At 49.9% G+C, this 14890-nt stretch overlaps 1 protein-coding gene across 1 annotated transcript in view; it reads left to right on the top strand.

Annotated features, from left to right (window-relative positions):
- Nucleotides 1–14549, top strand: part of CMTR1 (cap methyltransferase 1) — a 650563-nt gene extending 636014 nt beyond the window's left edge. Inside the window, exon 24 of the mRNA XM_078647373.1 lies at nucleotides 13778–14549. Within this exon, the coding sequence (XP_078503499.1) occupies nucleotides 13778–13916 (139 nt within the window). The 3' untranslated portion in view covers nucleotides 13917–14549. The remainder of the gene's footprint in view (nucleotides 1–13777) is intronic.
- Nucleotides 14550–14890: the final 341 nt, after the last annotated feature.

Below are 14890 nucleotides of genomic sequence, written 5' to 3'. Positions count from 1 at the left end.
GGAGGCATTTACACATTTGCCCCGGATAGGCTTTGTTTCTGGACCCAGAGAGCGGAGGCCCTCTACCTAGGGGTTCAGAAACTGTCTGGTGGTGGCAAGGGTGGGCAACCATTCAGGAACCACACCAGATATGGTTGATTATCAGGGGGCATCTCCAAGATGCCATCTGAGTGCATTTTATATTAAATCGCACACTGGCATCAGTGTGAGTTTAATGCAGAGACGTTTGCTACTAAACTTCCCAGTTTTTAGTAAAGCCATTATGGAGTTGTGGAGTTAGTTGTGACCAACTCCCAAACCATATATTCTTTATGGCTTTACTACGCTTACAATGTCTTTGAATGAGCTTAGACACTGTAGGAGTGCAGGGCTCATGCCCTTAGGACTAGTGCACCCTGCTAGAGGGGTGGCTTACTTAGGCCTTAGGCAGTGGATTGCAGGCATGGCACGCAGGGGTGCATACCATGTCGACCCTTCACTTTTCTCTGCACCAAAACACGCCGCCTGCTTGTGGGAGAGCATGTGGATTAAGGTGCAGGGCCTCTAAGAGTGGCACAATAGGTGCTGCAGCCTTCAGAGGCCTTCTTTCGCCACAGTGCCCTTGGTACCCATGGCACCTTTTACAAGGGGCTTGCCTGTGGCCAGTGATGTTCCAGTTGTGGATACAAAGGTACAATTTTGGGCCAGAACACCAGCCCTGATTGGCAGGGACTCAGGGCACATCAAGTCAGGTTGCATCAGATATCTGAAAGAAACGGGTTAGAGTTAGATTCTCTACCTTAAAATATCCCCAGGGGTCAGACTGGATCCGGAAAGTTTTGCGTAGCAGTACCCCTGCGCGTCGGTAGGCGTCGTCTGCGGCTCCGCGTTCAGCGTCGTGGTCGCTGGGATGACATCGGAGTACTTAGACGCCGCCCTCGCGCGCTGACGTCAGTTCTTCTTTTTTCCGCGCCAGCAAGCGCAGATCCGAGAAGAGCAGTACTCCTAGTCACTTTTTGACTAACTTTTTCGATCTATTTTGGATCTTCTCGAGTCGGTTCTAGACTCTGGTGCCGATAGGGATGTCCGGGTTCAAACCCTGCGACGACTGTAACATACTGATGTCCGTTACCGACCCCCACTGTCGGTGCCTTTATTGCCTCGGGGCCGACCACGATGACAAGTCGTGCCCCGACTGCCGGGCCTGGACGTCGAATGCTAGGCGGGAGCGGTCCCGTAAGCGCCTCGAGATCCGGCAGTCGGCCCCGCGCTGCTGGAGTTCCAGGAGGAGGTCGAGGGGCCACAGTCATCACAGCTCGGTGAGTCGACACCACTCGTCGGGCTCCAAGTCCTCAGGTAAGTCGAGGCACAAGAAGTCGAAGAAGCGACATCACCGCCGCGTCCAGCTCCATACCCGCCGGTCCCTGGGCTGAATGCGACGCCGGAGGAGATCCACGCCTTCCTCATGGCCATGAGGTCGTGCTTCGCTCCGTCGGGTCCCGCCAAGGTGCCTTCGGGCCCCACAGACCCGTCTGGGAGCCCAAGCGGGCCGGCCGCTTCAGCCCCCGCGCCGTCGGCGACTTCGGTGCCGACGCCGCAAGGTTCCTCAGGATCAAGGCCTGAATCCGTGACAACGCCGGTCGACCTTACGACCCCTCCGCCGACGTCGTCACCAAGGGTTTCGCCCCCGGCACCGTCCTCGGGCGTCGTCGTCCCCGATCCCCACCCCGGTCCAGATCCGGCATCGGACCGGCGCCATTTTCAACGCCGATCGGTGAGCCCTTTACCGACAACCCGGCTCCATCATTTCTTCCTGAATTTCAGGAGATGGATGACGAGGGGGATTGGGAGGGGTCTGAGGGTGCTTCGGCCCCGGGGGCCGTCGGCGACTTCGGTTCCGGGGCCGTCGTAGACTCCGGTGCCGTCGTCGACTTCGGTCCCGACGCCGCAGGATACGGGTCACCCACGACACCGTCCCCGGACGACGTCGTCCCCAGCCCCGGTCCGGGACCGGTGCCGTCTCCGGTGCCGACAGGTGAGCAATTCACCTACGACCCGGCTCCATCTTTTCTTCCTGACTTTAAGGAGATGGATGACGAGGGGGATTGGGAGGACCCTCTGGCACTGCAGTGCCAGTTTAGACAGGACTGGGCAGACGAACTGGGGGAGGCCAGTGGTGTGGACACTTCGCCCGACACTGGTTTTATCTCCCCTCCTACCGTGGCTACGGAGGAGGGGGCTGCTTACAGCGTGGTGTTGACAATGGCAGCCAAGGCCTCCGCTCTTGAGTTCCCAGTCGCGGCCATGAGGACTAACCTCCTCACTGAGGTGCTCAAACCGCAGGCAAGCTCCTCGGAGCCTCTCCTGCCGTTCAACGAAGCCTTCACGGACGTTCTGTTGGGCGCCTGATCCAAACCCTCTACAGGCCTCCCTGTAGATCGGAACGTGACCCGACGCCACCGCCCGGCGACCCCAGTTTCCTGTCTGTTCACCCCACCCCTGAGAGCCTGGTGATCAAGGCCTCCACTTCCCAGACCGCATTCCAGACCGACCCTCCGGATCAGGAATCAAAAAGGTATGACCAGTTTGGTAAGAAGCTGTTCTCCTCTTTGAATTTGGGGTTGCGGTCTGTCAACACCGCCTGCCTTTTCGGCCGTTACTCCCACTCTATGTGGGATACGGTTGCGGAAGTGCTGCCGCAATGCCCGGCGGAGGTCCAGGCAAAGCTTACCCAAGCCCTTGCGGAGGAAAGGGATGCAGCACGATATTCTATTCGGTGTGGACTGGATACCACGGACTCGCTAGGCAGGGCGATTGCAATGACGGTGGCGGTTCGCCGCCACGCCTGGCTGAGGTCTGCCAACTTTTCAGGCGATGTCCTAGCCTCTCTTATGGACATTTCCTTTGATGGCGTCTCCTTTTTGGCGACAAGGCGGACAGCGCGCTGGTGCGCTTCAAGGACTCCAAAGCTACGTCCAAGTCCTTGGGCCTCAGCCAACGCAAGCTGACTTCCGCCTTTCGTCCCTTTCGTGGCCAAGGAAGGGGCGCCCCCACACGTCCAGCTAGCCACAGGCCGCAGAACCAACCTCAACGCGGTCGCGGACGTGGTAACCGCCGTTGTGGTGCCGGGGAACACCGGCAAGGTCAGTCCACACCCGCTCCCGTAGCATCTGCCTCAAAATCCTCAGAGTTTTCAGGCCCATTCGACGCCAGTGGGTGGGCCGGGTTCGCTCTCACTTCCTCCACTGGCGCTCCATTACATCGGACAGGTGGGTGCTGCAAATCGTCAGAAGGGGCTACTCCCTCCCCTTCGAGGCGACCCCTCCAGCCATGCCACCGCAGTACCACCGCATGTCGGGGGATCACTTGCTACTTCTGCAGGAGGAAGTTACGGCCCTCTTGGCCAAGGAGGCCGTTGAGCGCGTTCCTGGGCCAGAAGTAGGACGTGTTTGCTATTCCCACTACTTTCTGGTACCCAAGAAGGGCAAAGGGAGCCTACTCGCTATCTTGGATATAAGGAGCGTCAACGGCTTCCTCCGGAAGGACTTTGGCTCAGGTCCTAGCTGCCCTAGACCCAGAAGACTGGATGGTAGCGTTGGGCTTGCAGAACGCTTATTTCCACATCCCCGTCCTGCCGGCCCACCAGCGTTACCTGCGCTTCACGGTAGGCCACGAGCACTTTCAGTTTACTGTGCTCCCCTTCGGCCTTACCAGCGCCCCATGGGTGTTCACGAAAGTGATGGCGGTGGTCACAGCTCATTTGCGCAGGTTAGGGGTGTCAGTATTCCCCTATATCGACGACTGGTTGTTGAAGGCGGGCTCGCCCCAAACAGTCTTCTCCCACCTCCAGACTACGGCCGACCTCCTGCACTCGCTGGGGTTCTCCATCAACGTGCCAAAGTCACACCTGTGCCCCTCGCAGAGGCTCCTTTTCATCGGAGCAGTTCTGGACTCAGCGCAGTTTCGGGTTTATCTCTCCGAACAGCGGGTTCGGGATATTCAGGCTCTGATTCTGGTCTTTCAGTCTTCATCCCGAGTCTCGGTCAGGTAGACGCTGCGGCTCCTGGGGCTGATGGCCTCCTGCATCCTTCTAGTGCATCACGCCCGGTGGCGGATGCAGGCTCTGCAGTGGGACCTGGAGTTTCAGTGGGCACAGCATCGGAGGGCAGTGCAAAACAGTTGCAGTGGTGGCTAACGAACTGCGATTGGGTCAGCAGCAGATCTCTCTCCCTTCCCCAACTGGAGCACGTAGTAGTGACAGATGCGTCCCTCCTGGAATGGGAAGCCCACATGGGAGAGAGGGAGATCAGAGGCCTCTGGTCTTCGGCGGAGTCCCCGCTCCACATCAACCATCTGGAGCTGCAGGCGATCCGGCTTGAACTGAAAGCATTCCTTCCCTCTGTCCGGGGAAGTGAAGTGCAGGTGTTCAAGGACAACACCACCGCCATGTGATACTGCAACAAACAGGGTGGGGTGGGGTCGTGGACCCTTTGTCAGGAGGCTCTGCGCCTCTGGTCATGGATGGAACACCAGGGCATCACCCTGGTGGTTCAACACCTGGCAGGTTCCCTGAATGCCTGGGCAGACGAACTCAGCCACCGGTGCATGATGGATCACAAATGGCGTCTAAACTCGGACGTGGCGCAAGGTCTCTTTCAGCAGTGGGGAGAGCCTTGGTTAGATCTATTCGCCACGGAAGAGAACGCGCAATGTCATCAGTTCTGCGCGTTGGAATTTCCAAGGCGGCACTCGCTCGGCGACGCTTTTCGTCGCGAGTGGAGCTGCGGTCTGTTGTACGCCTTTCCGCCTATACCACTTCTGCCCAGAGTGCTGAAGATCAGGCGAGACCGGGCCCAAGTCATCCTTGTGGCTCCGGACTGGGCACGAAGATACTGGTATCCCGAGCTACTCAGCATGTCAGTCGGTCCCCCGATTCGTCTGCCTCTTCAGGAGGACCTTCTGTCGCAGCATATGGGGACGGTCCTCCACCCGAACCTGTCCAGCCTCTACCTCCATGCGTGGAGATTGAGCGGCGGCAGTTGAGGCCATTTGACTTGCCTCCTGAAGTCTGTGATGTGATTCTGGCAGCCAGGCGTCCCTCCACAAAATCAGTATACGCCTGCAGGTGGAACAAATTTGTGGCATGGTGCACAGCAAAGGCTGTGGATCCTCTCTCTGCCCCCCTTTCAGAGGTTCTCCTCTTCCTTGTTTCTCTTGCCCAGCAGGGTTCTGCTCTGGGCACTCTTAAGGGCGCTACGTCTCTGCCATTTCTGCCTTCTTGAGGCTTCCTGATCTGCCTTCTGTTTTCAAGTCTCCTGTTGTAAATAGAGTCTTGAAGGGCATCACGCACATGTTTTCTCCTGTTCCATTTGTGATGCCTCAGTGGGTTTTGAAACTTGTTCTAACCTATCTGATGTGCGCTCCTTTCGAGCCACTTCACAATTGCCCTCTTCGTCTTCTGACTCTCAAGACTGCATTCCTGGTTGCCATCACCTCTGCCAGGAGAGTGAGTGAGCTCCAGGCTCTATCTTCTAAACCTCCTTTCCTTTCTGTCCATCCGGACAAAGTTGTTTTAAGAACGCGTCCTTCTTTCCTGCCCAAGGTGGTTACGACCTTTCACATCGGGCAGTCCATCACCTTGCCCACCTTCTTTTCGCCTCCGCATCCCTCGAAAGAGGAAGAGAGGCTTCACCGTCTGGACCCAAAACGTTCGCTCTCCTTTTACCTTGATCACACATGCCAGTTCCGGGTGGATGACCAGCTCTTTTTCAACTACTGTTTCTTACAGATATATCGTTACCGAAGGTAAGTAACTTGTGCGTCAGGCAAAAATGGGGGGAACCATGCAAAGAAAGGGCACTTTCCAACAGACGTGCTCCCTGGGGCATGGGCAAAACCTTTCACAGAGGCTCCGGAGCATGAATGATTGCCCATCGGCACCGTCCCACACCAAGAAGCACAGATCTCCTTTTGCAGCACTCTTCCCCGGAGAGCCTAGACGGGTAGGCCGCCACAACCAAGGTCAACCCAAATGCATTCTCTACCACACCACCGGAGAGAGAATCCAAGAGGCTGGTCACCTTTGGGAAGTGCAAAAAAAGGGGGGAGGTAGAGGGTTGGTAGCTAGGTTTACCCTCCTTAACTAGTACTTGTGTCAACAAAATCCGAAATATCGGATAGAAAACCTAGCTATGGAGAAGGATCACTATCAGTAGTAGATGTAACCTTGAAAAAGGGGGAGGATAGCCTTTTTCTTGAGTCCCCTCCCTCACCGGAGTTTCCTCACGGTGACATGCTTCATCATTGGGGTCCTCCCAACCCGCTGCGGGTTGAGGCGTGCTGCGACTTGCGAATTACGTAGGAGCACTGGTAAGTGAGGACTATGTGTGGTGCAGTGAAAAAGGTGAGTGGAGTGGTGTGAGTTTAAAAATACCTTACTAGTGGGCGGAAAGACTTTTATTCATGCTCCTAGTAGATATATTAACCCCTTGCATGCTGCCGCGATTCTGCGCCTGTGCGGCAAAATCGCGAGTGGGCGGGTTTATGACGGCCCCCAGCCGTCATCAGCGCACGAGCGCCGTAGTGCATGACGGATGGAGGCCGTCATCAGCATGCAAGGGGTTAAAAATTGGGTGGTTCACTAGGGATAGAAACGGTAAATTAATGAAACCGGAGCCCTAGTAGAGTGCCAACATGTTTCGAGCTGTACCCCTCAGCTCTTCCTCAGGACGTCACAGGGTCCAGCCTGTGACGTGAGTACCACTCCTAAGTGTGTGAGTAATGCCTAACAATGAGCATATCATGGATATAAATCATATACATACGATACTTTCAATTAATATATCTGTAGGTAAAGAAAAAGAGAGTTAGCGTGCAGTGCCTTGCCGTCATTTCTGTCTCCTCTTATCCTTGTAGCTAAGTTCTAAATTAGATGAACTATGTTCACGTGTTGTCACTGTATCGTGCCTGTAAAATGAAAAAATTCTATAATACACCTGGTGTATTATAGAATTTTTTCATAGGAGCATGAATAAAAGTCTTTCCGCCCACTAGTAAGGTATTTTTAAACTCACACCACTCCACTCACCTTTTTCACTGCACCACACATAGTCCTGTCCTTACCAGTGCTCCTACGTAATTCGCAAGTCGCAGCACGCCTCAACCCGCAGCGGGTTGGGAGGACCCCAATAATGAAGCATGTCACCTTTGGGAAGCACATTTTTTCTTCCACCAGCCTTGTCCTGTCGGTGAATACTGCATGTCTCTTGGGTGATATTCCAATGCATTGTAGGATTCATTTGCACAGCTGCTTCTCATGCTGCCCAAGGAAGAATGCGCCATCCTCAACCAAGTTCTGGTGGACAGCAGCAATGCAGTTTGCCATCTGGTACGGACTAGGCACCAAAAACTCCCTGGTTAGAGCCCTGGCTTTTATGGTGGTGCTGCGTTGCCACACCTGTTTATGGTTTACTGGATTCTCAGTGGATTTCCAGTCTTCGCTGGCTGACATGCCCTTTGATGGCTTCTGCCTATTTGGCGATAAGGCTAATGAAGCGCTCAAATGCATTTGCGAGAGCAGGGTCACTGCCAGATCCTTTGGCCTTTTCCATTCAACCCATCCACAGAAGCAGTCCTTTCACCACTGCCACAGCAGTGTAAGGGGTAATTATGGGCACCTGGAATTCCAGCCATTCTCAGTCCAACAGCCTGCCCAGCCCTTTTAAGGAGGGGGCTTCGGCAGCCAGTCTCAGCGTGCTGTCCAGTGACTCGCCCCTTCAGATGCTGAAGCCTTATACTCTCTTTAGTATGCCGTCCATCCAGCATAGCTAACCCATTGGCTGCAGAATCCGGCACCACCTGCCCCAATGGTCAGCGATAATATCCAACGAGTGGGTGCTTCAAATCATTTGGAAAGATTATGCCCTACCATTTTTTTTAAAACATCACCACCCATTCCACCATCCCAATAACAGCTGACGGAGGAGTATTTCTGTTTGCTTCTTCAGTGTTGGACCTGACATCCTTGTCATGGTTTCCCCTGACTTTTTGCCTTCTGACCTCCTGTTTTGCTAAGCTCATTTATGTTGGCTTTAGGCCTCTGGGCATTTTACCACTGCTAACAAGTGCTAAAGTGCATATATTCTGTACTCTAAACACAGTAATATTGGCTTAACCACAATTGGCTTATTTAATTTACTTGTAAGTCCCTAGTAATGTGCACTGTATGTACCCAGGGCCTGTAAATTAAATGCTATTAGTGGGCCTGCAGCACTGATTATGCCACATACTTTAGTAGCCCTGTTAACATGCCTCAGGCCTGCCCTTGCAGAGCCTGTGTGTGCAGTTTTAAACTGCCATTTCGACCTGGCAAGTTAACCGAACCTTTCCTTCTATTACATCTAAGTCACACCTAAGGTAGGCCGTAGGCATCCTTATGTGCAGGGTGACGTATAGTTAAAAGGTAAGACATGTATCTCTGAGTTTTACATGTTCTGGTAGTGAAATTTATCAAATTCGTTTTTCACTACTGCAATGCCATCTCTCCCATAGGTTAACATTGGGGTTGCCTTAAAACATCTTTTAAGCGTAATTTTCAATTGGGAAGAGATGAATATTTGGAGTTTGGTGTCTCTGGACTCACAATTTAAAATCACAACGTATAGTGAAGTTGGATTTTAAGTTGTAAGTCTGAAAATACCAACGTTTACATTTTCTTACTATAACCATTCTGTGCCTCTGCCTGTCTCGGAATACACATCTGGGTTGAGTGACAGCTGGGCTTTGTGCATTCCCTCTAGACCGTCACAGGTAAGCTAGGGTGTGACATTCACATCCTGATGGCCCATTGCCAGGTTGATGGGCCTTCCTGAGCTAGAGTAGGAGGGAGGAGCTGACACTTGCACCTGAATAGGGCTGTGCCTGTCCCCACACAAAGTGCTACATACCCTCCTGTAGTGAGTCTGGATCCAGGACAGGAATGGCAGGCAACTTGAGATCTTCAAATGCCTCTTTGACACCTCTCCCTCTTCAAAGGCACAATTGGGGTTTAGTACTGGACCCCTGACACCACCAAATCAGAACTTTGCTGGAACCAAGGACATTGTGCCAGGGACAAGAGCTGCTATGCTGCAGGAAGAACTTACACTTTGCTACCTGCTTTGACCTCATGCCTACATATTGCTGTAATATCGGAGGGACTGCCACTTTAATACCTACTGTGTTGCTCTGCTGCATGCTGCTTCTTGCCTGGTGTGAGGAGTATTACGACAAATCTCCTGCACTCGTTGGGGTTCACTATCAACATGCGAACGTCACACCTGACTTCCTCTCAGACAATCCCTTTCATTAGATCTTTTCTGGACACGATGCAGTTTCGGCTTATCATCCCTTGCGATGAGTCTAGGATATTCAGGTTATGATACCAATGTTTCAGCCTCTATCCTGGATTTTGGTGAGACTGCCTCTGAGACTGTTGGGTCTCATGGCATCCTGCATCCTGCTGGTGACACATGCCCACTAGCATATGCAGACTCTGCAGGGGGCCTGAAGGCCCAGTGGGCAGAGCACCAGGAGAATCTCTGCGACATACTCCAGATCTTGGAGGGAACTGCAAAAGACCTGCAGTGGTGGCTAATGAACCACGATTGGGGTCAGTGGCAGACACCTCTCCCTTCCCCTGCCAGAGTTTATTGTAGTGACAGATGCGTCACTTCTGCTTTGGGCGGCCATCTGGGAGATGTGGAGATCAGAGAACTCTGGGCGGAGTCCAAGTTTCACATAAACCTGTTGGAGCTTAAGGTGGTCCGCTTGGCATTAAAAGCTTTTTTTCCTGCGATCAAGGAAAGGCTAGTGCAGGTAGCCATGTAGTAGCAACAAACTGGGCGAGTAGAGTGTGGACCCTGGGTCAAGAGGCTCTGCAGCTCTGGAAATGGCTGGTACATTAGAGAATTTCCCTGGTGGTTCAACAGCTGGCTGGCTCCCCGAACACCATGGAGGACAAACTCCGCTAAAGATGCCTCGCGGATCTCGAATGGCATCTCCAAGCGGTGGCGGTGCAAGGTCTTTTTCAGCAGTGGGGTGAGCCTTGCTTATATCTGTTTGTCACCTCCGAGAATGCACAATATCGCAGTTCTGTGTGCTGGAGTTTCCAAGGCGACTTTCGTTGGGAGATGCTTTTTGTCTCGAGCATTTTGAGTGAAGTTCTTGCCTCATGTATGCCTTCATGCCAATAACACTCCTGCCCAGAGTCCTCAAGTACATCAGGAACAACCAGGCCAAAGTAATTCTTGTGGCTCCAGATTAGACACAGAGAGTCTGGTATCCTGGGCTGCTGAGCATGACCATCGGTCCTCAGATCAGGTTGCCCCGTTAGGAGGATCTTCTGTCGCAACAAGAGGGCAGGATTCTGCGCCTGAACCTGCGCACCCTCCATTTCCATGCGTGGAGATTGAACGGCAACAGTTGACAGCTTTCAACCTTCTTCTACAAGAGACTAAGGTTATTCTGGCTGCCAGGGGGCACTTCACCAGGACGCTATACACCTGCTGTTGGGAAAACTTTGTATCAAGGTGTGCCTTTCACAACGTTAAACCCCTGTCTGCACCTCTCTCAAACGTTTAACCAGATAAGGCGCTACTGAAGGTCAGTAACTTGTTCGTCTGATTTGCACTCTGCACATAAAATGTGTATGCTTTCGAGGAAATCGTTACTCTGATAACTAAAAATCCCTTCATGGATTTTGTTTTTTATATATATCCTAGAAGCTGGCTGGGATCACACAACCTTTTTTGCACACTTTAACACCAAGGCTAAAACTTTTTGTGAACCCTTCTTGACCCATTTCCATGCTTGGGTTGTGGGATACTGTAAAGTAGGTCATTGAAGTTCAAAATTAGTTCGATTTTTTTTCTTCTGCTGTTTGTAGCTTTCACATGACGGGGAGACTGGCCTTCAATAGTAAGGATAAAGAAGGTGATTTCTAAAACTTTGTAACCCTACTGTTGGGGCTGCTCCCTATTTTAATCAATGACTTGATTTCTCCACTCAATAGATTAGGACTTAGGTCAGTCCGTCAGCTGTATCAGTGCCAATGGACCATACGTTGTAGTAGTATAGACCTTATAGTGAATCTGATTCTTAAACAAATATTTTTTTTAAATACGTTCTTCCCTGGACATTAGGAAGTAATGGACTTCTCAATGGGGGAGTGTTGGTAAATATGGACTTTAAAAAACGTAAAACAACTATTGTGAGTAGCTTACTTCCAGACTAAATACAGTGTTTCTTTTAGCCACTCCTCAGGATATACAGCCTTGTCCTTCTGCCCGTTGGTACAATACCTCATTAAAAGAAGCAACTATTGGCAGAAAAAAAGCTAGAAAGGGTTTGGCAAATTGGCTATGCCCCGTGAGGCTAGAACTGAGCTATAAATGGCCCCAAATTCATACAATCTGCTATGGCTAGTTTCTTTGCAAATAGGATTTAATAAGTATAAAACAACATTTTCAGTTGTACCCTTGCTATCTTCTTCATGGTCTAGCCAGACCTTTGAGCATATACAGAAGAGATATGTGAGAATCTGGCAGCTCTGCCTTATAGGGTTTGTTGTATGACTAAAGTGACAGACTCGGATGCAGTCTCCAGTTTACCTTCTGAGGTTCAGATGCCCATGCTCTCTTATTTCAAACAGTTAACTCCTGAGAAGTGTATGGATCTGGCTAATTCTGTCACATCAGCCTCACCTCTGTACCCTATTCCTGCAAAGGTTTAGAAAGCTCTCTGTTTAGCTAAACCTCTTTTGGACATCTGTAAAAAGTCCATCGCACGAGCATTGGTGCCAGATGGTGGAAAAAGATCCTGGTTGTTTCACTGCTGAAGAAGGCCAGTGCTGACTATGCCACCTTGAGCAACTTGCGTCCCATATCACTTCTGCCAATTGCTGTAAACATCTTGGTGAGTGTCTTCAATAGGCAAGTCTCCCAGGATGTGGAGCAGCACAACATATTCAATCCGGTGCAGTCAGGCCCTGGTATCTATTTTGGATGACTGTCAGCAAAGAAGGGCAATTTTGGCTGCTATTGTAGTGTTCGATCTGTCACTTTCGATACGATGTCCCGTGATAGATTTCTTCTATGGTGGGTAGAGATGGGCAGCTGTGGCCCAGGGCTTACTTGGAGAGTAGATGTCCGGCTGTTCATTGACCCCCATTTCGGTCTGGGTTTAAGGAAGCCAGCAGGTCATTCCACAGGGCTCCTCATTGAGCCCTACTCTTTAATGTATGCATGTGCCCTTTAGCCCAGCTGAAATGGTCATACAGGGTCAATTTTATAAACTATGCTGACGACACCCAAATACTAATATCGATAGAACAGTGTCAAACCTCTAGGCTCTCTTTCATTACTGTATGGTAGCTGTGACCTCCTGGCTCTCACATAACTCCATAAAATTCAATGCAGATAAGACAGAAGTGTGATGGTTTGTTCTGGTGGGTGCCTGTCCTCTACCATACCAATTTTTTTTTTGTCCAGTCTCATTATCCTTTGATTGCACTCTGGCCGATGTGGTACGTAATAAAGATTTCCATCTGGAGAATAAGCTGTCCCTTACCAGCCAGGCCAGCCATCTATCCACAACTTGCTTCTTTCTCTTACGAGTATTGCACAAAATCTTACCTTCCTGGTCTTCATCTGCACGACCGTTAGTGGTTCACACAACTACTATTAGGTGCTTGGACTATTGTAGTTTTTTGTTCCTGGGCTCACTAGCAGGGCTCTTAAAACAGCTACAATGTGTTCAGAATGCCACTGCTAGACTGACCTTACAGTGGTTGCACTTAACATCTGCCTCTGCAGTAATCAATTCTCTACATTAGTTACAGATGGTCAGAAGTGTTAGTTTCCGTTCCTTCTGCTGAGTCAAATGGGCCTTTTATGGAAAAGGCAACTAGTTGTCTCCAACAGAAGTTTATTGACTACACTCCTACCTGCAAGGATCTTTGGCATTTTTTGGATACCCATCTAGTTGTTATAGCGAAATAACAAGTGATACGTAGTGGCCTGCCTGACCAAGAGTGCTACCTTCTTGAGGGTTTCCCCTTCTGGTAATTACCAGATTATCGCCCACGTGTATGGAGAGCCTTAGTGTCATTTGCACATGCATTCTTAAATCTTTCTTTTTCCACATGTAAAGTACATTTCATATGGGAAAATGCCTTCCTCTAAACCTCTTTTCCCACTTACCTTATCTGCATAAGTGTACAGATTGACTGTAAAGCATAGATATGCATAGGTTTTGTGAATTAGGCCTTATTGAAGTAAGAACATTGCACTTGATTTTTTACGAAAGCCAGGTTAAACTTTTTCAGGAGTCTCCTGATGTAAAGATGATTGGGTTCTGCCTGGGGTTTGGTTTTCAACCATTTTTGAGTTTGAGATCCTAAACCCCAATAGTTAACCTCATCGTCTGCTAAGGTGCTATTACTCTCATTCATTGTTCTCTTGTACCTCTTACAGTAGGGTATATAGCACTGGAGGAAAAAAATCACATCAGCAAATGTCATCCAAAGGATGTGGCGCTCTAGCAACCACTTCAGTTAGCCCCAGTTGTAGTATTGGTGCCGTACAATAAATTGTGACTGTTAGACACCTGTTGCTATGCAAACTGTTCGTTATGTGTCCAAAGTTGTGTCTGAAGCATTCATTTCCTGGATCCCATTACTCCGTGCTTTCTAGAAGTTACTACTTCAACTCTGAAAGAATGTATTTGTCATTTTCACCAGCCTTTCTTTCTTCTATTTCAGCATTTGCTTTGGAGAGCGTCTCTTCTGGGAGTGGGGAGAAGGCGTCCGACTTCATGACTCTCAGAAGCATGATCCAACTTCAGATAGACCCTCCAAGGACAGAGTCTTGGCTTTTATTCACGAACACCTAAACAACTGAGCCGAGGTCTGGTTGGGACTTGGCACCTCCAGCAATCAATGCTAGTCTTGGAGAAATGGGAAAGCATTGGTATCTTTTAGCAGTTCTGGGGAACTGACTCTTGACTCACACGGAGTATGGGTGGTTTAAAAGACTCCAGTGAAAGCAGTGTGTGATGTATGCAAAATGGAAATCCAAAAATGGCCTCTGCAGCAGGTCGTGAGGGGAGTCCCATGTCGCATGGCTTCAGTAAAAACCACGTCCAGAGGATTTTCCGCTTGATGACCTTAAAATGGGTCTAGACTTCTGTGTGACCATACTAAGACATTTTTGATGATGCTTAACTTAGGTCGCTCTGTCAGTTTTTCTTTTAATTATTCGTCTGTGATGAAGGTCATCCCCTTTTATACCCTCGTTTCCAAAAGAGGAGAGAAAAATACATTACTGTGTGAATGGTGCTGTTTAGAAAGAAGAGGCCAATATGATGCATTGTGGTTTGCCTGCCCACACATTTCAGCCCGGGTGAAGTTATACGCTGAAGGCATTGCGAAACCTACAACACATTATCATACTTCCATAGGAGTACTTGCCAGAGGAACTAAAAAGATTAGAGTGACTTGTTCACTCTCTTTAAATAAAAGATAAAAGCCCTTATTTATTGATTTGAAATCAGAATCTCTTTTTGCACTATAAGTGTTTACTTATTACGTAGTACATAAAGTGCAGTCTGCTTTTCATTGTAGCCTTTTTTCTGCTAGTGGTTGTGCTTACAAATGCAGTTTTGACTGCAAGAATTTGAAAAGCTATTTGCAAGTGGTGTTTGTATTTTTAATGTTGCGCCTTGCGAAACTCGGTATTGTTTATGCGTCGTGCCTTTTTTTGTTCAACTAAACCACCATGTTATACGAAATACACAGACTCAGTTGGTAAGTACAATTTTCAGACATCGGTATATTTAAACTGCATGTTTTGGGGTGAATAGTTTAGAAAGAAGA

This window comes from Lissotriton helveticus, chromosome 6 (assembly GCF_964261635.1).
Source record: "Lissotriton helveticus chromosome 6, aLisHel1.1, whole genome shotgun sequence".
In the NCBI taxonomy this organism is placed as follows: Eukaryota; Metazoa; Chordata; class Amphibia; order Caudata; family Salamandridae; genus Lissotriton; species Lissotriton helveticus.
The sequence above is the reverse complement of the archived record's forward strand: the minus strand, read 5'-3'. Positions and strand labels throughout refer to the sequence as shown.